A 27,458-nucleotide genomic window follows, 5' to 3' on the forward strand; every position below is an offset into this window, starting at 1 on the left:
TGGTGGGTTTGGATCAGAGCCCTTGCTGGCTCTTCCCGGTTGCCCCTGGTGTCTGGTGGGAGCTCAATCAGCGAAGCCTTGCCCTGTCTGGTACCCGCCCCCCCCCCCACTCCCCTAATAGAAATTCCCTTCTGGCTGTTGCAGTGTTAAAGGAATTGTCCCCGCCTATCTCCAGAGGGAGGCGAGCAGGTTATAAATAGCCTTTCAGTCTGGCTTGCAGGGTAAGCTCGGAGCTGCACGGGGTTCAGGCTGCCTCAGACGCCCCCTTCCCTCCCTCCCTGCTCTCAGTGTGTGTGTGTGTGTGTGTGTGTGACTCCAGGCCGGACAGATGCAGGGACACAGCTGGCTCCTTTTGGCCCCTCTGCTGGCGATGGTGACAGCAGCCCCTCGCTGTCCCAGTGGCTGCCACTGTCTGGGGGACCTGCTCCATGTGGTGTGTGAAAACACGGGGCTGAAGAAAATCCCCAGGGTCCCCAGCAAGGTGAAACTCCTGAGCTTGCAGCAGAACAACTACCCCGTCCTCCATCCCAATGGATTTAGCTCCATGAAGAGTTTGGTCTCGCTGCACCTCCAGGACTGCCACATCCGAGAGCTGGCTCCCAACGCCTTCCGTGGACTCAAGAAGCTGGTCTATCTCTACCTGTCCAACAATGAAATCAACACCATCAGGCCGGGGGCTTTCCAGGACCTCTCACAGCTGACCTACCTCTACCTGGACAGTAACAGGATCAGCGAGCTGGCCAAGGGGCTGCTGACCCCCCTCCGGAGCCTCTTTCTGCTGCAGCTCTCCAACAACAGGATGCACCAGATCCGGCCCGGCACCTTCTCCGGGGCGAAGGAGCTCAGATGGCTCCACCTGACCGGCAACGACATGAGCGCCATCCTGCCCGGCGCCCTGGATGATGTGGAGAACCTGGCCACTCTCCACCTGGACAAGAACAAGCTCAACACCTACCCGGCAGCGGCCCTCAGCAAGCTCCGGGTGGTGGAGGAGCTAAAACTCTCCTTCAACACCATCAGAACCATCCCAGACAACGCCTTCCGCTCCTTTGGCAGATACGTCGAGCGCCTGTGGCTCAATAACATGGGGCTGGAGAGGGTAAGCTTCACTGTTGGAGGGTCCATCAACCCCACCACCACCCCCCCCACCCCCGCTTCCCCTACACTGACAGCCTGCTTGCTCCTCCATTCGACTGCCACATCTCAACCCCCACTTTCACTAACTAAACTCTGCTAGACTGTTTAAACCAGTCCTGTAAGGAATTGAGGAGACAGGTCTGTCAAATCCCCTGACTGAGATCATTGACATATCCGCTGTTTGATTCAGATAGTGCTGTGTTGTCTCTGTGGCCTCTCCACACTGTGGTGTCTCCGCACTGTGGCGTCTCCGTGCTGTGGTGTCTCCACACTGTGGTGTCTCCGCACTGTGGTGTCTCCGTGTTGCGGTGTCTCCACACTGTGGTGTCTCCGCACTGTGGTGTCTCCGTGTTGCGGTGTCTCCACACTGTGGTGTCTCCGCACTGTGGTGTCTCCGCACTGTGGTGTCTCCGTGTTGCGGTGTCTCCACACTGTGGTGTCTCCGCACTGTGGTGTCTCCGCACTGTGGCGTCTCCGTGCTGTGGTGTCTCCACACTGTGGTGTCTCCGTGCTGTGGCGTCTCCACACTGTGGTGTCTCCGTGCTGTGGCGTCTCCACACTGTGGTGTCTCCGTGTTGCGGTGTCTCCACACTGTGGTGTCTCCGTGCTGTGGTGTCTCCGCACTGTGGTGTCTCCACACTGTGGTGTCTCCGTGCTGTGGCGTCTCCACACTGTGGTGTCTCCGTGCTGTGGTGTCTCCACACTGTGGTGTCTCCGTGCTGTGGTGTCTCCACACTGTGGTGTCTCCGTGCTGTGGCGTCTCCACACTGTGGTGTCTCCGTGCTGTGGTGTCTCCGCACTGTGGCGTCTCCGTGCTGTGGTGTCTCCACACTGCGGTGTCTCCACACTGTGGTGTCTCCACGCTGTGGTGTCCCCGTGTTGCGGTGTCTCCACGCTGTGGTGTCTCCACACTGTGGTGTCTCCGTGCTGTGGTGTCTCCACACTGTGGTGTCCCCGTGTTGCGGTGTCTCCACGCTGTGGTGTCTCCGTGCTGTGGTATCTCCGTGCTGTGGTGTCTCCGTGTCGCAGTGTCTCCACGCTGTGGTGTCTCCGTGCTGTGGTGTCTCCGTGCTGTGGTGTCTCCACGCTGTGGTGTCTCCGCGCTGTGGTGACTCTGTGCTGTGGTGACTCTGTGCTGTGGTGTCTCCGCTCTGTGGTGTCTCCGCTCTGTGGTGTCTCCGTGCTGTGGTGTCTCTGAGCTGTGGTATTTCCACACCGTGGTGTCTCCATGCTGTCGTATCTCCACTCTGTGGTGTCTTTGTGCTGTGGTATCTCCATGTTGTGGTGTTTCCGCTCTGTGGTGTCTTCGTGCTGTGGTGTCTCCATCCTGTGGCCTCCCTGCGCTGTGGTTCCTCTACTCTGTGGTGTCTCCAAGCTGTGGTGTCTCCGAACTGTGGTGTTCCCGTGCTGTGGTGTCCGCGTGCTGTGGTGTCTCCGAACTGTGGTGTCCGCGTGCTGTGGTGTCCCCGAGCTGTGGTCTCCGAGCTGTGGTGTCTCCGAGCTGTGGTGTCTCCATCCTGTGCCTCCCTGCGCTGTGGTTCCTCTACTCTGTGGTGTCTCTGCGCTGTGGTGTCTCTGCGCTGTCATATCTCCACTCTGTGGTGTCTCTGTGTGGTGGTGTCTTCGCGCTGTCGTATCTCCATGTTGTGGTGCTTCTGCTCTGTGGTGTCTCCGTGCTGTTGTATATACATGCTGTGGTGTCTCCGCGCTGTGGTGTCTCTGCGCTGTGGTGTCTCCGCGCTGTGGTGTCTCCGCGCTGTGGTGTCTCTGCGCTGTGGTGTCTCTGCGCTGTGGTGTCTCCGTGCTGTGGTGTCTCCGCGCTGTGGTGTCTCCGCGCTGTGGTGTCTCTGCGCTGTGGTGTCTTCGTGCTGTGGTGTCTCCGTCCTGTGGCCTCCCTGCGCTGTGGTTCCTCTACTCTGTGGTGTCTCCGCTCTGTGGTATCTCCGCGCTGTGGTGTCTCCGTGCTGTGGTGTCTCCGCGCTGTGGTGTCTCTGCGCTGTGGTGTCTTCGTGCTGTGGTGTCTCCGTCCTGTGGCCTCCCTGCGCTGTGGTTCCTCTACTCTGTGGTGTCTCCGTGCCGTGGTGTCTCCGCGCTGTGGTGTTCCCGTGCTGTGGTGTCTCCGTGCTGTGGTGTCTCCGTGCTGTGGTGTCCCCGCGCTGTGGTGTCTCCGTGCTGTGGTGTCTCCGTGCCGTGGTGTCTCCGCGCTGTGGTGTTCCCGTGCTGTGGTGTCTCCGTGCTGTGGTGTCTCCGCGCTGTGGTGTCTCCGCGCTGTGGTGTCTCCGCGCTGTGGTGTCTCCGCGCTGTGGTGTCTCCGAGCTGTGGTGTCTCCGTGCTGTGGTGTCCCCGTGCTGTGGTGTCTCCACACTGTGGTGTCTCCGAGCTGTGGTGTCCCCGTGCTGTGGTGTCTCCACACTGTGGTGTCTCCGTGCTGTGGTGTCCCCGTGCTGTGGTGTCTCCACACTGTGGTGTCTCCGAGCTGTGGTGTCCCCGTGCTGTGGTGTCTCCACACTGTGGTGTCTCCGAGCTGTGGTGTCCCCGTGCTGTGGTGTCTCCACACTGTGGTGTCTCCGAGCTGTGGTGTCCCCGTGCTGTGGTGTCTCCACACTGTGGTGTCTCCGTGCTGTGGTGTCTCCGAGCTGTGGTGTCCCCGTGCTGTGGTGTCCCCGTGCTGTGGTGTCCCCGTGCTGTGGTGTCCCCGTGCTGTGGTGTCTCCGTGCTGTGGTGTCCCCGTGCTGTGGTGTCCCCGTGCTGTGGTGTCCCCGTGCTGTGGTGTCCCCGTGCTGTGGTGTCCCCGTGCTGTGGTGTCCCCGTGCTGTGGTGTTCCCGTGCTGTGGTGTCCCCGTGCTGTGGTGTCTCCGTGCTGTGGTGTCCCCGTGCTGTGGTGTTCCCGTGCTGTGGTGTTCCCGTGCTGTGGTGTCCCCGTGCTGTGGTGTTCCCGTGCTGTGGTGTTCCCGTGCTGTGGTGTCCCCGTGCTGTGGTGTCCCCGTGCTGTGGTGTCCCCGTGCTGTGGTGTTCCCGTGCTGTGGTGTTCCCGTGCTGTGGTGTCCCCGTGCTGTGGTGTTCCCGTGCTGTGGTGTTCCCGTGCTGTGGTGTTCCCGTGCTGTGGTGTCCCCGTGCTGTGGTGTCCCCGTGCTGTGGTGTCCCCGTGCTGTGGTGTCTCCGCGATGTCGTGTCTCCGCGCTATGGTGTCTCCATGCTGTGGTGTCCTTGGGCTTCATTTTGCAATGCAAACATCAGGATGCGCACATCTCCTGCAAGGCCAGCATCTATTGCCCTTGAGAAGGTGGTGCTGAGCTGCCTTCTTGAACTGCTGCTGTCCATGTGGTGTAGGTGCACCCACAGTGCTGGTAGATTGGAAGTTCTAAATTTTTGACCCAGTGAGGATGAAGGAACGGTAATATATTTCCAAATCAAGGCAATGTGTGTCTTGGAGGGAAACCTTCAGGTGGGATATTCCAATGTATCTGTTGCACTTGCCCTTCTAGATGGTAGTAATTGTGGATTTGGAAGGTGCTATCTAAGAAAACTTGGTGAATTCCTGCAGTGCACCTTATAGATGGTACACACTGCTGCCACAGGAGGAAGTGAATTTTATGATGGTGCCAATCAAGCATGCTGCTTGAGTTCTTACAGAGCTGAACTCAACCAGCCAACTGAAGAGTACTCCATCAGCCTCCTCACTTGTGCTTTGTAGATGGTGGACAGACCATCTGGGGAGTTAGAGTTGCCAAAGAATTCTTGCCAAAGAATTCCCAGTCTCAGAGCTACTCTTGTCACCACAGTATTTGTGTGGCTGATCCAGTTCAGTCTCTGGTCAATGGTAACCCCCCAGATGTTGATGGTGGAGGATTCAGCAATGGTAATGCCATTGATTGTCAAGGGACAATGGTTAGATTTGTTGTTGTTAGAGATAGGCATTGCCTGGTACATGTGTGGTGTATATAAATTACGAGGAACATCAGATAGGGTAGATAGGAAGAAACTTTTCCCCATTGTAGAGGCATGTAGAGATGTTAAGGTACAGTGCAGGAGATTGAGAGGGGATTTGAGAAAAACCTTTTCACCCAAAGGGTAGTGGGAATCTGCAACTCACTGCCTGAAAGGGAACCCTCACATTTAGATGATCATTTGAAACACCATAGAATACAACTTTACAGACCTGGTGAAAAAATGGGATTAGAAGAGATAGGTGCTTGATAGTTGGCACAAGGTGAGGAGCCGAAGGGCCTCTGTCTGTGCTGTAAAACTCTATCACTCTATAACTGTTACTTTTCAACTCAGGCTGAATGTTGTCCAGGTCTTGCTGCATGTTGGCTGTTTGAGGATTTGCAAATGGTATGCAACACTATGCAATCATCAATAAATACACTCACTTTTGACCATATGTTAGATGGAAGGTTATTGGTGAGATAGTTGAAAGTACTCAGACACTACCCTGAGGAATTCTTCAATTTGAGGACTGAGATGATTGACCTCCAACTCCCACAATTATCTTGCTTTGTGCCAGATGAGTCCAGCCAGCAGAGAGTTTTCCCTCTTCATTCCCCATGGGCTTTTGTCTTGTTGAGGGTCCTTGATGCCACACTTTGTGAAATACTTACATGGTGTCAAGGTCAGTCATTCTCACCTCTTCTGTCCATGATTAGGCCAAGGTTGTAATGAGGTCTGGAGCTGAGTGGCCCCTGGCAGAAGCCAAACTGAGCTGTGCAGGTGCATTCTGATAGCACCTTTGATGACATCTTCCAACACTTGCTGATGATGAAGAGTAGATTGATGGAGCGGTGATTTCTTTTTGTGGCCAATTGTCGGGTAGATGCCAGTGTTGTAACAGTATTGTAAAGTTTGGTTCAATGGGCATTAGTTCTGGAGCAAGTCTTCATTATTACAGCAGGATGCTATCAGGGTCCATAACCTTTTCCTTATCCGGCACCTTCAGCCATCCTTGATATCATGTGGATTGAATTGAATGGAAGACTGGCATTTATATTGTGTGGTTCTCAGGAGGAGACCAAGAACTCATCTTCTCTTGTTCAAAATAGTGCCACGGGATCCCTGGCATCTACCTGAGAGGGCAGACTGGGAGATGGCAATAGTGCTCTCCAACAGCCCACTGGTATCCATCAGGCTGGCCACACAAGGTTAGTAAAACTGTCTGGCTGTGAATTAATAACACTTTTCTCTCAATTTATCATAAATATTTCAAACTAAACAAACAAATAACTATTTCTCCAAAACCAAAGAAGTGTCTTTCCAGAGACTGCATGGATTATAGTGACCCTTTAAACACAAACCCAGCTCTATGCAGCCTCACTAATATCCACTGGGGTCTATAACAAGCACGCCATTGACTGCTGTGTGCTCCGAAAAGAAAGACAACATTCAGGCGCGCGGAGGTGGATATGTGCTGCTGGGCAGAGACACGGAATTTATTTGAAGTACTCTGGGTTTACTAGAATGTACTAGCACGGGTCTGCTCTTTGAATGGAATTAACACTGTTCCAGGCAACATTCAGTTTGTGTTCACATTGAGTGGGCATTCAGACAAGTGGAAAAGTAGCAAACTGGGGGTCATGAGTCACTGGAGCCTTCCAACTCATTGGATAATAATTTGTTTGGTGATGGTGAACTCCATGTTCACCATCATTTGGTATGGTTCAGTGGGCCCACTCTGGCATGGCAATCTGTGCCGGATTTGAAGAAAGTGAGCTGAGAAGAGGTAGGATTCACTGGCCTCTGTTTTTGCTGGGTCCTCTTCTCAGCCAGCTATGCTTTTCATTCTGTTCATCCCTTTCAAAGCCCTTTAAAACAACCAACCTCCGGAGGTCAACCTGTCACCAACTATCTCTCAGTTATTAGCGTGGTTGTCTGCCATCTTCATATTTAACTTGTGGGTATCATTGTTGAGGTGGTCTGGGTGCTTGATAGGTCTCAACCCAGTGGCCAATTCTCCATGCAGAAAGCCTCTGAGCTGTGGCCAAGGCAGTGCAGAATGTCGCTGGATTAGTAATGAGTGTATGCTGTTGGAATGAGCACACTCAGGATTCTCAGAGTTGGAAACTTGCCAAGAGATGCTGAGAATATGTCTGAGATAATGAAAGTGGAAACCGTTCAGCCATTTCTCCTGCCAACATATATTGTCCAGGTCTCACCAATGTGGAGGAGACTCAAAGTTTGGTGTTCTCAGTCAAGTTTTATTGTTCCAACTCTTACTCAGCTTGGACACCCCACCTGCAGCTTTTGCAATGTATGTGTTGATTTCAGCATCATGTGACAGATTGCTGGTGATTGTGGAGCCGAGATATGTGAATTGATCAACGACCTGCAGGGCCACGTTGTCAATATTGATAGACAGCAGAATGAAAACATCCTGGAGCGTGACATTTGACTCCCTAATGCTCAAACCAAACTCCTTGCAGGTGTGAGAGATTCTGTCTATTTGTTGCTGCAGATGTTCCCCAGTGTGGGACATTGGTGCAGTATCGTCAGCATAGAGCAACACTCTGAAAAGGACTTGGTACACTTTTGTCTTGGATCTCAGGCAGGCAAAGTTCTGGTTGACTAGTAGACATCCTCTGTAGATGACATGTAACAGCAGCAAAGAGAAGAATATACCAAAGAATGTTGGTGCCAGGACACAGCACCGTTTGACCCCATTGTGGATTGCAAAGGGTTCCAATGTTGCCCCGTCATAGCTGATCTTATCCAACATGTTGTCACGGAAAGAATAGATGTCACTGACTGGCTTCAGTGGGGAGAGACAACTTTCTCCAGCATCTTAAACAGACCACCTCAGCTCACATGGTCATATACATTGGTGAGATCAATGAAGGCAATGTATAGAAGTCTTCTTGGCTCTCGGCATTTCCCTCACAGCTGCCAAACTGCAAAGATCAGATTAATTAAAGATTGTTCAGTTCTGAAACCAAACTGGGATTCGGGATGGATGCATTCAGCCAAGATCCACAGCCTGATAAAAGCAACACGAGAAAATTCTTTTCCCACATTGCTGAACAGGGAGGTGCCTTGACTGTTGCAAGCACTGAAAGATCACTGAAAAAAAAATTACACATAACATTAAAACGTTATATCTTGCTGGGTAAGAATTCAGGGGAAAGCTGTGAGCAAGGTGTAAACTTTACCATAAGGAACTTGCTATTCGCAACAGTAAAACCCTCCATAATTGAAATAAAACCTGTCTTCTCTAACTGCCACTCAACTCAAACAGGTCCAATTAATCGCTTGAGAACCTACAGAAGTGAAAATCCAATTCTATGAGGAACTTGAGGCTGCTCTCTGAAGAATCCCGACTTCAGTCTATCTTTACCGACTGGGTGATTTCAATGCAGTGGTGAGTTTGGACCATGGTCTTCCTGTCTGAGCCATTAAGGCTTTGGAAAGATCAATGAGACTACCTGAGCTTTGCTGCTACCTCAAACACCTTTCAGAACAAAGCATGCCACAAGGTGTCCTGGACACATTGAAGATCAGGGCATTGGCATCAGCCAGAGGTGCAACCTTTGAAGCTTTATCATTCAAAGCTGAAATGCTGACACTGTATAAACATACTGCCTGCCCTGATAAAAAAACAACCAAACACCAACTACTCAATAGAACAGATGTTCTGCCACATTCTCACACAGAATGCAGAGCGAAACAATAACACACTCTCAACAAACAGGAAACAAAGCCAAAAGAATGCTGATAGGTTCGAGGCTAACATCACTGCGATGGAACCTGCCATTGAAGCAGGGGTTGGGGGAGGTGGTGGGGGAGTTAATTGCAAGAGAGATCTTTTTCTTGTACCAAGTCACAAAGTTTGTATCACATCTATCCTGGGACATTACTCACTTCCTCCAGGGAGATAGAGAAGTTCATGCAGCTGCAGCAGGAGTGCCACTTTCCCACGCTGATGGATTCAGGCAATAGTGTCAACATCTGGAGCTTTGTCCATGACGAATGAGTCAATAACCTTGCTGAGCTGCTCCACTGTGGGTTTTATATCCAGCTGTGCCATGAGAGGCAGGCTTTCTGTGATATCCAGTGTGAGATATCTAGAGTGAGCACGATGTCAGTATTATAAACTGATTTCTCAGTGAGAGTGTTTTTCCTCAATTATAACTCAAGATAGTGTTCCACCATCTCTCACTGTTTTATTGCAGTTGATGGTGATTTCCTCTACCTTATTTTCCAATGAAGTCATTTTCGTTGCTTCATACCCGACCCTGGCATTCCCTGTGTCAAAGGACATAGAATAGCTACAGTGTAAAAGGAGGCCAATTGGCCCATCAAATCTACCCTGACCTTTTACCCCACATATTTACCCTGCTGACCCCCTAACACTAACAGACAATTTAGCATGGCCAGTCAACCTAACCCACACATCTTTGAACTGTGGGAGGAAACCGGAGCACCTGGAGGAAACCCACACAAACATGGGGAGGACGTGCAAACTCCACGCCGACAGTGACCTGTGCTGGAATTGAACCTGGGTCCTCAGCACTGTGAGGCAGCATTAGTAACCACTGCGCCACCCTTTGGATCTGGACATCTGGACATCCTAAGAGAGTGGTAACTAGTAATCACTGACGCACCGCCTAACAGTCTGTTTACTTTGAGCACTTCTTTGTGCATTCAGAGCTTTTCTCACTCGGATCTCTCTTGTAATTAACGCCCCCACCACCTCCCCCAACCCCTGCTTCAATGGCAGGTTCCATCGCAGTGATGTTAGCCTCGAACCTATCAGCATTCTTTTGGCTTTGTTTCCCGTTTGTTGAGAGTGTGTTATTGTTTCGCTCTGCATTCTGTGTGAGAATGCGGCAGAACATCTGTTCTATTGAGTAGTTGGTGTTTGGTTGTTTTTTTATCAGGGCAGGCAGTATGTTTATACAGTGTCAGCATTTCAGCTTTGAATGATAAAGCTTCAAAGGTTGCACCTCCGGCTGATGCCAATGCCCTGATCTTCAATGTGTCCAGGACACCTTGTGGCATGCTTTGTTCTGAAAGGTGTTTGAGGTAGCAGCAAAGCTCAGGTAGTCTCATTGATCTTTCCAAAGCCTTAATGGCTCAGACAGGAAGACCATGGTCCAAACTCACCACTGCATTGAAATCACCCAGTCGGTAAAGATAGACTGAAGTCAGGATTCTTCAGAGAGCAGCCTCAAGTTCCTCATAGAATTGGATTTTCACTTCTGTAGGTTCTCAAGCGATTAATTGGACCTGTTTGAGTTGAGTGGCAGTTAGAGAAGACAGGTTTTATTTCAATTATGGAGGGTTTTACTGTTGCGAATAGCAAGTTCCTTATGGTAAAGTTTACACCTTGCTCACAGCTTTCCCTTGAACTCCTACCCAGCAAGATATAACATTTTAATGTTATGTGTAATGTTTTTCTTTCAGTGATCTATTCTTGGCGAGTCTAGGCCATTGTAGGGATGTTATGTCAATGTTCAGCCTATCAAGTTCCATGTTGATCACATCTATTTTGCGCACATTATTGGCCAGTTGCAAGTCATCTGTGCATCCCGTGCACGTGGTCCTGACCTTCCCAATCCAAGAGTTGGCATCTTTTCTCTTTGCTTTTCTTATTTTCTTTATGATGCAATGGATTGTGTTCACTTGCTGAGTGAAAATTCTTAAGCTCCAAGTACTCACTGAAACAGGCGGACTGAGCACCTTCCTAGTCAGGAATTACCCGACTTCAGATGGACAATGGTTGACCAGTGGGACACAATGGTCCCTCTCACTGTCTACAGCACATAGCACGTGTTTGCTACACCAAATGAGTTGGGCTTATCTCTCAGTATCTCTGTCACCAGTGTTGTGTTAACGCTCCGCAGCGGAACTGGAGTGTCCCACTGAGAGATCAAGCTTGGGCAAATTTTATGTTAACTTTGGGTTGCCCAAATGTCAGGGACTTGCTCTTGACCCCCCCTTTGTTGAGCTAAAGGCATACAAAGCACTATGTTTGACATCGGCTTGGTTGTATCAGTTGTCAGAAAGATGACAGCCAGAATCTTGCCACCATTCATGCCGGCAGGATTTCCCATCCCGCTGCAGTGAATGGAGATTTGGTTGAGCACCAAATTCTTCGACCTTGTTGCAGTGGGAGCGTGGCGTGGACGGCCAGTAAGATCATGCCCGACATATTTAGACGTTGGACCGCTTTTGGGTTCCAATCCAGATTTTATTTATCCGGGTTTTATTTCCGTAGTTTCCAACTCTTCTGAGGAACCGACAAAGCTGTTGACCAGTTGACTCAGATTGTTAGTGTGATACCAATAACACTGAGGATGTGGGTTCCATCCTGGTAATGGCCAGGGGCCATTTTTGACATCAGAACAAATCTTTATGCCAATTTTGTGTGTCCGACAGGTCGATGTGCTATGTATAATGTGTGGTGAAGAGGGTTAGCATACGTTTGTGTGCTAGTTTGCTTTTCATTTACCACTCACACTACCGGCTAGCAGCAACGTGAAATAAGGAGCCAAAAGTGTGAGCCTCTCCTTGCCATACACAGACTCTCCATCCACAAGTACCTTTTTATTACAATAACACAGAGAAACTAGTTCCTTCGCAACCCCAGGCTAGAGGAGGTTTGGTTCCAGACATGCAGTGTGCAGGCCCGTCAACCTGTGGATCCTTCCAACACCTGGAAACACATTTGTTCATCGTTTATTGAATCAAATCCTGACCCTGTCTGCTTGACAGCACTGTACAACTATCTTCACCACACAGACTGCAATGGTTTGAGAAGGCAGCGCATTCTTCCATTCCTTTTCAAGGACAGCTGAGGATACATAATAAATACTGGCCTAAGTATTAGCATTCATATCCTGAGAATGAATTTCAGAAACGCACAATACAATAATAATAGAGCATTCACCAATCACAGTAATCAATCTCTTGCGCTTAGTCCTCGAAAGAGGTAGATATCACATCACGTTGGGAGTTAGGGAACCATAGGTCCCAAAGCGGTGATTCTTCAGGTTGGTGTAACAGTCATGGACTCCATTTTCCTTTCCGACAGTGCAGTGCTCCCTCAATACTGACCTTCCAACAGGGCAGCACTCCCTCAATGCTGACCGTCCAACAGTGTGGCGCTCCCTCAGTATTGACCCTTCAACAGGGTGGTGCTCCCTCAATACTGACCCTCCAAAAGTCTGTTGCTTTATTAATACTAATTCTCTGAAAGTGCAGCATTCCCTCAATACCAACTCTGAGAGTGCAGAGTCCCTCATTACAGACCCTCTAACAGTGCAGCATTCCCTCAGTACTGACCCTCCGAAAGTCTGTTGCTTTTGATCCATTGCATCTGCATCAGCATCGACTAATTTTATTCCTTGTTTCCTTCCTCTTGCTCCATCTGCTTTCCTGCCCTGCTGTGGCCCTGTGAGATAAGGTACTGCCATCCATGACATGAGGTGGCAGCCATCTTTCAACATCTGAACAGATTGCTGGGTTTGGGGATGGATTAGATGGTATACAACAACAGCCTGGTAATGGACTCCCTTCCTACAGTGGCTGATTTGGGGAACTCAGCAGAGTTAGGGTTTGACCATGAATCTCCCACTCTCTGCCCACTCCAGAAATAGGCCACTGTCAAAACGTTCAAAGATATGCTATTGGTTGCAGGAATTTAATTCAATTTTGCAAAAAGGCACACCCTCATCTCCCTCTACCTCGAACAACATCAGTTATCCATGATGGAATTCTAGTGGAAATTTCCATTTGTTAGCTGTGGAGGAAACCATATGTATCCTGTACAAACAGCCAACCACTGTGACACTGTCTGTGACTTCATACTGAAGGATAGGTTTTATAGCTTCGATTCTACAATACAGTCAGTGATCGCAGGTGGCAGTCACTGCCAAGACTGAAAACAGATGAGAAAATTGTTTTCAGATTTCCAGGTTCAAGTTTTGCCAAACTGAGATTTGAAGACAGAAGATCTTCAGATTAACTCAATATGTGCTGAACTTTATTTCACCTATAAGCAAGGCAGACCCATGCTTAGAGTTTCATTTTACCTCATTTGTAGATCCCGGGCACAGCTGCACAGTTGCTGGTATTCCTGGGTACCTTGTCAGCGTGGTCAAGTCTAAGTCTTAGGCAGGGGATATTGGTACGCAGTTAATTACAGGGGATTCTGCAGGTGAATCCTTCCGTTCAACATTCACGCTTGCCTGAGTAATGGGTTAGACTAGTGCCATGGCTGCTCTTTCTTTCTCCCTAGGCAGACACCGAGTGGAAATCAACTACTGGCCTGGTTCAAATCGGGTCAGTCAGCTCTGTCTGGAGATAAAGCTGGCAGTGTACTGCTATCCGTGGATTAGTACCAACTCTGAGCTTTCATCATAACCTCAAAGGTTAACAAGGGTGTTACAATAGTTAGCACTGCTGCCTCACAACGCCAGGGACCTGGGCTCAATCTGGCCTTAGATGACTGTCTGTGTGGAGCTTGCACGTTCTCCCTGTGTGTGCATGGGTTTCCTCCGGGTGCTCCAGTTTCCTCCCACAGTCCAAAGGTTAGCTGGATTGGCCATGCTAAATTGCCCCTTTGTGTCCATGGATGTGTCAGTTAGGTGGATTAGCCAGGGTAACGGAGATAGGGCGGGAATGTAAGCCTAGGCACGTTTCTCTTTCGGAGAGTTGGTACAGACTTGATGGGCCAAATGGCCTTCTTCTGCACCATAGCAATTCTATGGTTCTAAGATTAATGCCTGTTTAAAAATTGTGCTTCATTCCTAATTAACACAGCAAGTCAGTTTTTTTCCCCACCCCAGCCTTTTTAGTGGGTAACCACTGTTTAATGGCTGTAATTGTAACCCAGGGATCAAAAAGCTACACAGCAAGTTGTAAAAGGAATTTGATAAAGTCAGATTATTTGGAATAGGGAATAATGAAAATTGTCAAATTGTTATAAAAACCTAACTGATTCACCAATATTTTTTAGGTGAAAGCTCCCACCCTTCCCTGACCTGGTCTGACTCCAATTCTAAATCCGTTCAAGAGCTCCTGTTAATATGATAATTTTTTTTATTCATTCATGGGACGTGGGTATTGCTGGCTGGCTGACCAGCATTTATTGTCTCTAATTGCCGTTGGAGGACAGTTGAGAGTCAACCACATTGCTGTGGTTCTGGAGTCACATGTCAGCCAGACCTGATAAGGACAGCAGATTTCTTTCTCTGAAGGACATGAGCGAAGCAGATGGGTTTTTCTGACAATGGTTTCACAGTCATCAGTAGATTCTTAATTCCCAGATTTTTTTTTGTTAAATTCAAATTCCACCATCTACCATGATGGGATTCGAACCCAGGTCCCCCAGAACAGTTTCTATATTAATAGTCAAGTGATAATAGCACTAGGCCATCGCCTCCCCATAACTAGCTAAGTCAAAGTCAGAGAGGAAACTGGTGTTCAGAATAAGGCACGCCATTCCCAATCATTTCACCTTTAAACACTACAACACCATCTGACCAATTCCTCATTAGTTAAGTATTAATTATTCCATCAATCTGGCAATGACTACAATATTAGTCTTTAAACTGAAAGTTTACATTAGTTACTGGAGTAGATAAAATTACATTTCTCAGGAGATTTTATTAGTCACAAGTAGGTTTACATTAACACTTCAATGAAGTTACTGTGAAAATCCCCTCATCGCCACACTCCAGCATATCTTCGGGTACACTGAGGGAGAATTTAGCATGGCCAGTGCACCTAACAAATACATCTTTCAGACTGTGGGAGGAAACCTGAGCACCCAGAGGAAATTGACATAGACATGGGGAGAACGCGCAGACTCCACACAGACAGTGACCCAAGCTGGGAATCAAACCCAGGTCTCTGGTGCTGTGAGACAGCAATGCTAACCACTCTGCCACCAATAGTAACAGTTTGAGATTTTAAACCTTTCTATTGGTTTGTTGGTTTTTACAGTATATTGCACAAAATGCATATTTAAGATGATACAGTGGAATGAAAGTAGATCTAGCTGAACTGTTGTGTTTAGTTTTCAGATGGAGCATTCAATGGTGTTACTGCTCTCACCACCCTCCATTTGGATGACAACAAATTGGAGACTCTACCTTCAAGCCTCAGCCTGACCAAAATGAAGAACATGACTCTGTCCAACAATCCCTGGCAGTGCACCTGCTCACTAGCTGCAGTACGAAGGTACAGTATTTACTGAGTCCAGTTTCAAACCCCACCTCTCTTATTTAATGTACTGTGCTTTGAGTCTGGAACCACATTTTTTATATTTTACAAGCCTGGGAGGCACACTTTTTCCACCATAGAGGATTAAAGGTGACTAGGTGGTAATGATTGTTTTTCCTACGTATCTACTTTCTCTGAGACGCTTTATTAACCAGTCAATATTTAATCTGATCATTAATATCCCTACAATAATACCAGCTTATCAGCCAAATCTTTGGACACTTCATTATCTCAGACTCTTGTGTCTTCTGACCCATGGTTCCTCCCGTTTATTCATTTCCCCGATTTTAAAAGTCAATTTGCAGAATCATAGAATCACTACAGTACAGAAGGAGGCCATTCGGCCTATCAAATCTGTACTGAGCACAATCTGACCCAGGCCCTATTCCAGCAACTCCACACATTTGCCTTGTTAATTCCCCTGACACCAGGGTCAAATTTATCATGGCCAACCAACCTAACCCGTACATTTTTGGAGTGTGGGAGGAAACCGGAGCACCTGAAGGAAACCCATGCAGATATGGGGAGAATGTGCAAAACTCTAAACAGATAATAACCCGAGATTGGAATTGAACCTGGGACCCTGGTGCTGTGAGGCAGCAGTGCTAACCACTGGGCCACCATGCTGCTCAAACAAAGTAGACCAGTCTGCAAGCTTCTAAATGGTCAAGGTTCCAAATGTCAATCCAATCAGTCAGAGCTGATTGTTGGCAAAAATAAATACTGCAGTCATTCTGTGATTCTATAGGACTTTACCATTAACACTCTCCACTCTGCCAACTCCCACAACTCCATCACCTCAGTGTCCTGCACATAATGATTACTTTCATTTAATACCATTCTGAGTCTGGAATATGTTACTAACGCCAGCATAAAACTGTCAGAGACATTTGAGCTTAAAATGGAGAGGGGTACTTGAAACGCACTCGAGGGATGAGATTCTCCCAGTCCACCACACCACCACCACCACCCCCCCCCCCCCCCCTCCCGCGTACCTGAAAGCCTGTGAAACATTGTGGGTTGCAAAAGAGGAAGTGAAATTATAAGCTGTCAAACACGCCTAGATTCTGTCAACACTGCGGTCAGGATTAATGAGATGCTTGTGGTGCATTCAACCATGAAGGGAAATGAAAATACACACAGGTGGCTGGAGGATGATAGAAATCCATTGAGCTGTCAATGGATCAATGGAAAGCTTTTTCAAGGTGCCATATATTGAATTTGTTGACGATCAAAGGGTTCCATTGGAATGGAGAAGGTTTCAAAGAATTCAACTTTGAAATCAAAGCTGTGTGCGTACACTGGGGCAGACTGGAACCTCTCCGCCCCAGGTGAGCTTGACATCTCCTCTTTGTTAGAGGACTTCAAAGGGATCTGCTCTCACTTGCAGCTTCTGACAGGGGGAAGGGAAAATCTTTGCTGCAGAATAGAGTGCTCCAATGATCTAAAATTCTGCCGGGTGACCGGGGTCGTGAAGATTAAAGTGACCTGGCTATTTTCACACTGACAGACAGGAATGAGATATTGACCACAAGGCTGCTTAAAATCACCATACCAGGGATGACCCTCAGGTCTGCCAGTCCAATCCTAATACCCCCCATCCCAGCAGAGATTGGGTAAAGTCAATCCTTTACCCTCAGCTGTGCCCACTCAACAAACAGGACCTCTGAGGGACCCTTCCACTTGATTTACCTCCTTGTCCCACCCCTCAGGCTCCAAGCAAGGCCAGGTTGTCAGTGTCAAAGTGCTGGGGGCAGGAGGATGCCCGTCTTTTCTGAGGGGCTGATGGTGCTCCCCTTGGACCCTCTGGGTCCAGTATATCATGTCCCTACTTCTGAGTAGCACAAGTAAAGCCTGCCCGATGCCATTCCCGTTGGCAGTCTGGGTTAGTGGCAAGAAGCTGACGAATTGGCTGCCAAACCCGCCAATGACGTGCAGATGAGTGGGTTTGCATAATTATTCGGTTGCCGCCCAATCAAGTCAGAAACCCAACAAGGGTCGAGTGAATCCTGAGAGTCCTTACGCCCATCGGTAATGCCGACTTTTGGCCAACGCCCCATTCACTGGGGCATCAGGATTCCCGCTGGCTGTCTGACAATGTCGGAGAATCGGGCCCTAGGAAAGGGGAGGGAGTTTCTGAATTTTGTGAATGAGAACCAAACGTAAAAGGAAACAAAAGGAAATTATTGGTTAGGAGTACGCCATGTGATTCAGCACATGTCATTCTGAGAAAGTTACAGCAAACATTGCTACAATGATACAGGTTTGGCACAAGTTGATGCAGAGAATTAGTGTGTTTTCAATGATAGAAAAGAGGTTAGGGAAAGATCAAATAGACATTTTCAAAGGTTGAATGGGTTGGTGAATTGGAAACAAGGGATAGAATAAGGGTAAGAATAAAGAGGGAGGTTACAAATGTTATCACAGAGGATTATTAGAACAGGGAATGTTTCATTCCAAAGAGACCATACAGGCAGGAAATGATAAAAGATATGAGATAAATATTTGACAATAAATTGCTGTTCTCTGTTTCCAACGTACAGATGGATGGATACCAGCAGGAATCGTCCAGATGGAGTCTGTGCTTCTCCAAGCCAATACCGTGGTCAGCAAATCCGGGAAACCTCTGCCTTCAGAACTTGCCCAAGACGCACAAAGCGCAACAGAAAGAACACACTCTGAGCAGGTACATGAAGGCCTGGTTCAATATCAATAGCATGGCTGCTTTGTTACTAACTATGATGTGGGTATGCCGGCGTTGGACTGGCGTAAACACAGTAAAAAGTCTGACAACACCAGGTTTTAGTCCAACCTATTTATTTGATAATATACTCACAAGCTTTCGGGGTTAGCCCCGAAAACCCCGAAAGCTTGTGAGTATATTATCAAATAAATAGGTTGGACTAAAACCTGGTGTTGTCAGACTTTTTACTGTTGTTACTAACTACACAGGAAGGCTGAGCATTGACTCCACATTCATTGCGAGTTAGTCGGTTCCAGGTGAGCTGGTGGAGGGAATGCTATAACTGGAGGTAAAAGATTATTCGGAGGACCAGCTAGGGTCACACTCAATGGTCCATGCTTGGAAGAGCATAGAGGGAAGTGATGTCTTCTTGGGTGTCAGCCATGGCTCAACTGGTAGTACTCTTGCCTTTGAATCAGACGATTGAGAGTTCACATCCCATTCCAGGACGTCAATCTAGACTATCCCTGCAGTGCAATATTGAGGGGGTCTTTCAAGTGAGGCATTAAATTGAGACCCTATCTGGTGGATGTGAAGTATCCCATGGTTCTATTTCAAAGAAGAATAAGGGAGTTAACTCTAATGTCCTGACTAATATTTATCCTTCAATCAATATCACATCACTGTGGATACTTGTGGTGCGTAAACTGGCTGCTGCATTTCCTACATTACAATAATTGCATTTAAAAAGTCCCTACTGGGTTATAAAGCAACATGGGACATCTGGTGGTCATGAAGGGAGCTACATTAACACAAGTCTTTCTTTTAAAATGTTAGGTGAGCATAGAGTATTTATTCCAAATAGTTCCAGGTCATTCATGGTGACCGGAGGGAAGTAGTGAGCCACTGCCCGGCTATTTCCAATCCTGCATTTCTGTTGCTCTGGCTATAGGGTACTAAATAGTTAAATCCGCACCCGGCTGGACACTGGGTCAGTCTGGGTGGGGAATGGGTCAGACTGGCTGGGGAATGGGTCAGTCTGGCTGGGGAATGGGTCAGTCTGGGTGGGGAATGGGTCAGTCTGGCTGGGGAATGGGTCAGTCTGGCTGGGGAATGGGTCAGTCTGGGTGGGGAATGGGTCAGTCTGGTTGGGGAATGGGTCAGTCTGGCTGGGGAATGGGTCAGTCTGGCTGGGGAATGGGTCAGTCTGGCTGGGGAATGGGTCAGTCTGGCTGGGGAATGGGTCAGACTGGCTGGGGAATGGGTCAGTCTGGGTGGGGAATGGGTCAGTCTGGCTGGGGAATGGGTCAGTCTGGGTGGGGAATGGGTCCATTTGGCCTGTCACATTCTCTACAGCCAAGATAGTGCTAAACCTAACCATATGGGCTGATGCATGAGGAATTATCAGTTGGGTGAGTTTCTGGAGAGATGTTAAGGCCTGAGGAAACTATAGCCACAGCAACGTTCACCAATCTACAGTCTTAGCTCATATTGCTTTGAGTTTAGAAAGCTTAGGGGGAATCTTGTCAAAGTATTTAAGATGATAAAAGGATTTGATAATTTAGGTAAAGATACACTATTTTTTCTGGTGGGGTAATCCAGAACCAGAAATCATCAACTTATCGAGAGAGGTGGGCCTTGGTCAGCAGTGAAAGCAGGGGGCATATCTTCACCCAATTTATTTAAGTTTAAGTTTATTTTTTCCGGTCACAAATAGGCTTACATTAACACTTGAATGAAGTTACTGTGAAAATCCCCTAGCTGCCACACTCTGGCGCCTGTTCGGGTACACTGGGGAGAATTTAGCATGGCCAATGCACCTACCCAACACGTCTTTCAGACTGAGAGGAAACCGGAGCACCTGGAGGAAACCCACGCAAACACGGGGAGAACGTGCAGACTCCGCTCAGACAGCGACCCAAGCTGGGAATCAAACCCAAGTGTCTGGTGCTGTGAGGCAGCAATGCTAATAATCACTGTGCCACTCATCCTATTCTCCAATGGCTATAGATGCTGAGGGGCAAATGAGGAGATTAAGACTGAGATCAACAATTTTTTGTTGGGTCAGGCATATTGAGATATATGGAGCAAAGATGATTAAACAAGGTTAAGTTACAAGTTACCAATGACCTATTTCAATGGTGGGTAGATCAGGCTCGAGGGGCTGAATGGTCCCTTTTCGAGTGTAGTAGTGTCACTAAGGTGGGGTAGTTCAGAGCTCTTCCTCCAGGGCCTCTGTTCTCTGACAAACTTTGTTTTTTTTTCCAGTAGGTGATAGGAATGTCCGTCCTGGAGACTGACTCCTCGTTTGACAATGCCAACTGCTGACTCCTCACAGCCACTTCTCGCGCACACAGAAGGAATTTCTCAGTCACTCCCCACAGCAATCGTCAATCAGCTACAAATTCCTCATAGCTTTGAAGAGCGCGTAACGGAATGCAGCTTCAGCACGGCGATACCTCTTCACGGTCCATGTGTGTGCACTCAAAAATTTCAGCGCTTAGAAACAGCAAAGGAAATCGAGTAGTTTAAACAAAAAAAAGGGGCAAACATGCTTCGAACTAGAAGCATCTTTTCACGTAGATGTACACAGGCTTTGTCAAGATTACTGTATTAATATATATATTCACGTATATATTTATGTACTCATATAGGTCATTTCTTGGAACTAGATACTCTTATGGAGGCTCCACCTTCTTCCCCTTCCTCACCTCCTATCCGTGCCAGCTCATGTTATATCCTTCTTTTTTGGGAAAGGCACAGTTGCATTGAGCCCAATGGTTCTTCGGATTCCAAAATTTATCCTGACAAATGCATTCAATTGCCTCTTAAAACTATATAAATAGTCTGCTCCCAGTGCCTGTTCTTCCAAATTACTGTTCGAGGTGAGATAGATTTGCCTAACTTCCCCTGTCATTCCCATTCCCAATCCTTGAGTTTTTAAACTAGCATATGATAATACACCATACTATAATCTCTTCTTGTTAGCTGGTACCCAACTGATATTAAGTTTGGTCTGGGTCCATGATATTTACGAAGATGCCAAATACAATGGGTAAGGAAACAAAGGCTTTTGAGTTGCCTGCACTAATGCACCAGCAATGTTGCAACATTACATATACCTGCAAAGTGGGTGCAGGGAAAGGGATGGACTCTGGGTGAAGCATTGCCTGTCCTGTAAAAAAAAATCCACTGTATGAAAAGAGTTTGGACGGTGTACAAGAGAACCAACTGCACAAAACTGCCTTAGTTGACAACATCACTCAGATAGAGCCAGGGAGACTGGCCATTGTTGGAAATAGAAATGTCTTACCTTGCATTAAGGTCAGATGGGGGTCATACCTTCATCATAAAACTGGGATCATTGTTCAGTATGAAAGCCCCTTGTCCTGATAATCACAAAGTCCATTGTTGTACTTATTTAACATTCTTCTTTATGGAATGACACACTTATCGGGTAGCTTGGTGGGAAATTGGAGATTGGTGCAGCTATGCAGGACAGAATCTAATCAAAACTCCACAGCCAGTCAAAATCAAATCAGGTCAGAAAGTGCCTATTCCAAGCAACTAACTGTGGAGTTCTCAAAATGTCCAGCCTCATGTCTGTCTGGTTTGCACAGGCTGATTCAAAACTCTCTGTACTTCTAGTGACAAAAGGGGTGGAAATCTTGACCAGATTCCCAGCATTGCGCCAAAAGGTTTTGTGCTTTCAGGATGGCCACTACCTTGAGTCTCTCCTCCCCAGAGAGATCAGTGAGTGTGTGCCTGTGTGGAAGACCAGACACAGACGGCTTTACTTGTCCTGAAACCATAAAATCCCACCTGAGGTCAGCGGACCTTTCCACAGTCCACCCCTCACCTGCTCCAACTCCCATAGGGGTCGGGATGGTATAATTCCGGTCCAGGAGATAACAGAACATTGTAATCAACACCTTTAAACAACTGGAAGTCCCAATACCCTAACTGGACAATTCTAATGTAACTGCAGATTTATAACTTAATGAATTAATTACATCAGTTTATTTTGTGCATTCATGGGCTCATTCTGAATTTACTTCAAAGGAAAAAAGCCAAGACAGCAAGCATTGTGGGTTAGATCCTCATTGTGTTCCTAGGCAACGTCCAGTCTCAATGTCCAATGTATAGACTTTGGCCTTCAGTAATCCAACCTTTGGAGCTCAGGCAACTTTTTATATTTCTTATCGGATGATCTGTTTGGAGTTTGTGTTTTGGGGGATTTGGAAAGAGTTGTTGCCTCTTTGTGAATAGATTCTAAATCAAAGCATTGACAGCAACTTACGATGACTAGAGATCAATGGTAAGAGAAATTTATACAGCTGGCTATGCAGGATTGATGTACAAACCTACAGGAAGATATACTCAGTCCAGTCCAATGCACTCAACATTAATTACATCAATTGTCTTATAGATGGCAGGCTTTTCAGAAGTTCTTTTTATGGATCTCATATGTCCCATTTCACATTTTCCCATTGTCCATTGGACTCCAGCCTGACAGATCCTGCACTTAGGCAAATTTACATGAATTCAAAGAGAGAAGAATAATCACTGCAAGATAACAAAAAAACAGAGGAAGGCCTGAAGTTGTTTCTGTGTCTTCAAATTGAACGGGGAAGCATGCCACCCAACACATACAGCAGCACATCCCAAACCTACCACGACCACCAACTGGAAGAATAAGGGCAGTGGACGTATGCAAATTACACAATCTGCAAATTTCTCTCCAAAACACACACCATGCTGCCTTGGATCTATTTCACTGTTCTATCACTGTGGGTCAAAATCCTGGGACTCCTTCCCTAACAGCACTCAAGACGTGCCTACGCCACATGGACAGAAGCAGTTCAAGGGTAGCTCAGCACCACTTCTAAAGAGCAATAAGGGAAGGGCAATAAATGTTCACTTTGCTCACATCCCAGGAAGGAAGATAGACTATGACAACAGGACAGTTGAATGAACAGCCAGGGCAGCAACATCAGAGATGGCAACACTGAACACCAATTTACTGCCTCCAATTTTATTTCATACAAATCCTTCAGTTGAGATAGTTCAACATCTATATTGTAACATAAAGCTGAATTAAATCTGTCCCAGTTATCTCTAATATTGCTTACTCTCTTACCTAGCTCAGAGGCACCCTGGAGAAAGAATATCCAGGTGGATATATGCCATGTTCATGATCACACAGTGTCATTAATTAGCTCACTATCAGACACAGCGACCCTCTCCTCTGCAAACAACAATACAATTTAGAAGGTTCACAATTTATCTTTTTTTTTGAAAAGAAACCCTCATTGGTGAAGGAAGTACCGTGGAGAAGCAGAGTGTTTCTCATCTCATGGCGTGTCTCTTGCTGCGAGGGGTTGCTGTAATATTTTATCTTCATGCTGAAGCCATTGTATATAAAAGGTTTGTAGAACCTTAGTGCAGGTCACTCTTAACGTAGCCCAAGAGAGATTATGGGCCTTAAAATGGATGTCTCGGAAACAATTACTGCTGCCAAGCTGACATTCTCATCTCCAGTAAGTGTGAATTGCTGAGCAACTCTTCTGCACTTTACTTGCTGCAAGTCTATCAATAAAAACATATTTTTCATATCACTCAAAGGGAACCTTCTCATGTTTTATTTATAAGACCATAAGAAATACAAACAGGAGGAGGCCATTTGACCCCTCAAGCCTCCTTCGCTTTTCAATAGGTCCACAGAATCCCTACAACGTGGAAAGAAGCCACTCAACTCATCAAGCCTACACCAACAACAATCCCACCCAGGCTCTATCCCTGTAACCCCAGGTATTTACATTGCTTTTCCTCCTGACATTAAGGGGCAATTTAGCACAGCCAAATGACCAAATCTACACATCTTTGGACACTAAGGGGCAATTTAGCATGACCAATCTGCCTAACCTGCACATCTTTGGAGTGTGGGATATAACTGGAGCACCCAGAGGAAACACACACAGAGACGGGGAGAACTTGCAATCTCCACACAATCATCCAAGGTTGGAATCAAACCCAGGACTTTGCCGCTGTGAGGCAGCAGTGCTATGTACAGCGCCGCCCATCGCTGATCCAACATTTCTCATCCACTTTCCTGCCCTTTCCTCGAAATCTCAGCCTGAAATATACACAATGGGCTGGGTTTTCCGGCTGCGCTTGCCCTAAAACTGGAAAATTGAGGCTGAGGTCAAGGGAAATTTGCATGGTCCTGTCCCACCTGCTACATTCCCATGGCGGGTAAGACAGGAAAATTCCGCCCAATGAATCTGCCCCCAGCTTTCTGTATCAAGGAGTTGCAAAGACTCACAATCCTCAGAAAAGAAATCTCTCCTCAATCATAATTTGGTGCCCCTTTATTCTGAGACTATGCCCTCAGGTCAATAGCTTCCTCTTCCTTCTTATCTTGAATGGGGTTAAGTTCCACAGGGATACAAGTCCTTGTGAACCAGTAACGGATGAGCCATTTTTCATGAGCTGAGATGAGGGGCAAGTTCCAGTTGCCTAACTGACTAGCTTGGCGAGGGAAGGGAGGGAGAAGGGAAGGTTAGGGAGAAGAGTGTCATTATCTAATCCTAACCTCCCCTGTTGCCCACAAGGTTTAGCAATGGTCACTGATCATTAACACTAACCTGCTTTGATCCTGCCCTTCCCTAAATCAGGGGCAAGAGAACCAACTGTACCCATCTGCACTGTTGTCCTGATTCTGACTAGTTACCTCTGTATGGATCTATGGTGAACCTTACGAAGAGGGAGTCCCCTCGAAAGCTTGTGAGTTTACTATCAAATAAATCAGTTGGACTAAAACCTGGTGTTGTCAGACTTTTTACTGTGTTTACCCCAGTCCAATGCCGGCACATCTTCATCATGGATCTATGCTGCCATTACCAAACTTCTGATGTGGTTTTGAGATAGTTTAATGCAACAGGCTTGATTTAAATTAGATAGAGGTCTAATCTTGATCATTTCCAAATCTAGGTTTTCCCCAAAGGAAGTGGATCTATCAGTCCACAGCTCAGCTCATGGTATCAGTGTGTCAGGTGGGACGTACTGAGGTAAAAAATAACTCTTTACAATAAGTTACCAAGCAACAAAACATCTCCCAAATCATTGTCAATATTTTAGCTGAAATAAATGCAACAAAACACATTAATCAATTGAAAGTCCTGCATTGTTGCACATTTGTTATCACACTTTCCTTCCATTATCACATTTTCCCATGCACAAATCTCTTTCTAACATTACCAGTCAAGATTTTGACTGTTGTAAGATTGTTTGGTGTCTCACTAAGAGGGCTGGAGGATTGTGAGGTTGAACTTACGCTGTTTACTGTTAACAGACAACAATATACTTATCTCCAAAGTAAAGTTACTATCTTCATGGCCATTTCTCTCACACAATGACAGACTGTGACTCCCTTTACACACAGTCTGTCATTGTGTGAGTCTCTATAATGTGGGCAGTACTGTTTACCCAGTCCCACATTAATCTTTACTAATCCAAACACTCTGATGTCATATCATCTAGCCTATGCAAATGATGGACAGATAGAAGACCTACTAGTCAATGTAGACTGCCCCACACAGGATGATGGTTGAAGCATTAAGACAAAGCACTAAATCTACTGTAATACCCATCTAGCCATCCCCTTAACGTGTAATACCCATCTAGCCATCCCCTTAACGTGTAATACCCATCTAGTCATCCCCTTAACGTGTAATACCCATCTAGCCATCCCCTTAACGTGTAATACCCATCTAGTCATCCCCTTAACGTGTAATACCCATCTAGTCATCCCCTTAACGTGTAATACCCATCTAGTCATCCCCTTAATGTGTCAGGACAGCTCAGGCAGTGAGAACTCTGCAGCGAGTAATTCATCTTCTGTCTCCAATGTCTGTCCACAATCTGTAAGGCACAAGTCAGGAGTCTGATGGAACATCCTCCCCTTGCCTCATGCAGGTCCGACAATACTCAAGTAGCTTGACACCATCCAGGACAAAGCAGCATTGCTCGATCCGTCTGCAACCTATCCACCACATTCACCATTCACTCCTCCCAATATCAAGGCACATTGGCAGCATTGTATGCCATATTGATGGTTCACTGCAGCAACTCACCAAGCCTCCTTTGACAGCACCTTCCAAATCAGTGACCTCTACTAATTAGAAGGACAAGAGTTGCAGATGCATGGGAACACCACCACCTACAACACACATGTAGTCCAACTTGGAACTCTATTGGTGTTCCTTTGCCAGATTAAAATCCTGGAACTCCCCTCCTTACAGCACTGTAAGTGCACTTACACCACATGGACTGCAGCAGGTGAAAAAGGTGGCTCACAAGTACCTTCTCAAGAGTAATTAGAGATGGACAGTGAACACTGGTCTTGCTATTGATGCTCACTCCCCATGGAGGAATTTTATAAAGAAGTCATGCCTGCAGATACTTCATGGGATTTCAGTAGGTGCTGATTGCCACATCGCAATGTCAGATTCACAGCCTGAGCCTGCAGCCAGAAGCACAACCTCCCTCCTGCAGAGTGTCCAAGAATCAATTGAGAACTGCAAAATTGTTATTCACTTTCACTTCTATGCTTTTCAATTTATGTGATTATTTCGTGTCCCCACTGCCCACCCACCTGAAAATCTGCAATCCCATTCTCACAAGTGATTCTAATCCAACCCCTGGCCCTTCTCTGCCTACACCCACCCCATTTCAGACAGCCTGACCCCACCAAAATGATACTGAAAGGTACTCCACTAGGCCAAGCACACATAATCTGCAGAGAAACTTCGATACCTGGAACAGATAAGGCTGAAGAAATAATCAACACAAGATCTTGCCATAAAATGGATGCAGCCATAAAAGAACTGTATCATATGCTTGAATTATCATTCTACTTCAAATGAAATGTTGCTTCACCCTCAAACACCAAGGGTGGGATTTTATGCCCTTGCTCAGCCTGAAAACGTAAAATCCCATTCGAGGTCAATGGACCTTCCCAATGTCCACCCTTTGCCCACTCCAATTCCCAAGGTAAGTGGAATGGTAAAATTCTGGCCCAATTCTCCAATCTCAGTCTTTGGCTCTGCTATAACTAGCATAGCAAATAAGGGCAGGAATAGGCCATTTGAACCTGTTCCACCAATCAATTAAATTATGCTGATCTGATTGTGGCCTTACTCCACTTTTCTAATGGTTCCCCTTTGATTCCCTTGTAGATCAAAACTCTATCTAAGTTGAATATATCCACTGACTCAACCTACAGAGTTCTCTGGGGTAGGAGAATTCCAAAGATTAACACACATTTGAGAGAAGAAATTCCTTCTCTTCTTCATTTTAAATGTGAAGTCCCTTACTTTAAAATCATGCCCCCTGTGCAGGAATCCTCCATGAGGGGAAA

At 46.9% G+C, this 27,458-nt stretch overlaps 2 protein-coding genes across 3 annotated transcripts in view; one reads left to right on the forward strand and one right to left on the reverse strand.

Moving 5' to 3' along the window:
* acsf2 (acyl-CoA synthetase family member 2) overlaps positions 1-27,458 on the reverse strand; it is a 127,096-nt gene that overhangs the window by 39,227 nt on the left and 60,411 nt on the right. The window lies entirely within an intron of this gene.
* On the forward strand, positions 281-24,819 carry chad (chondroadherin). 2 transcript variants are annotated; one of them, XM_080208942.1, is made up of 4 exons: positions 281-1,099; positions 15,149-15,312; positions 17,898-18,040; positions 20,306-24,819. In XM_080208942.1, the coding sequence occupies exons 1-3, from the start codon at positions 329-331 to the stop codon at positions 18,034-18,036; spliced, it is 1,074 nt and encodes a 357-aa protein (XP_080065068.1). In that variant the 5' UTR covers positions 281-328; the 3' UTR covers positions 18,037-18,040; positions 20,306-24,819. The 2 variants fall into 2 exon arrangements, with proteins under 2 accessions (XP_080065068.1, XP_080065069.1); XM_080208943.1 differs by having other exon boundaries at positions 20,309-24,819.

Source organism: Carcharhinus amblyrhynchos, chromosome 21 (assembly GCF_965287045.1).
Source record: "Carcharhinus amblyrhynchos chromosome 21, sCarAmb.v2.hapA, whole genome shotgun sequence".
Classification (NCBI taxonomy): Eukaryota; Metazoa; Chordata; class Chondrichthyes; order Carcharhiniformes; family Carcharhinidae; genus Carcharhinus; species Carcharhinus amblyrhynchos.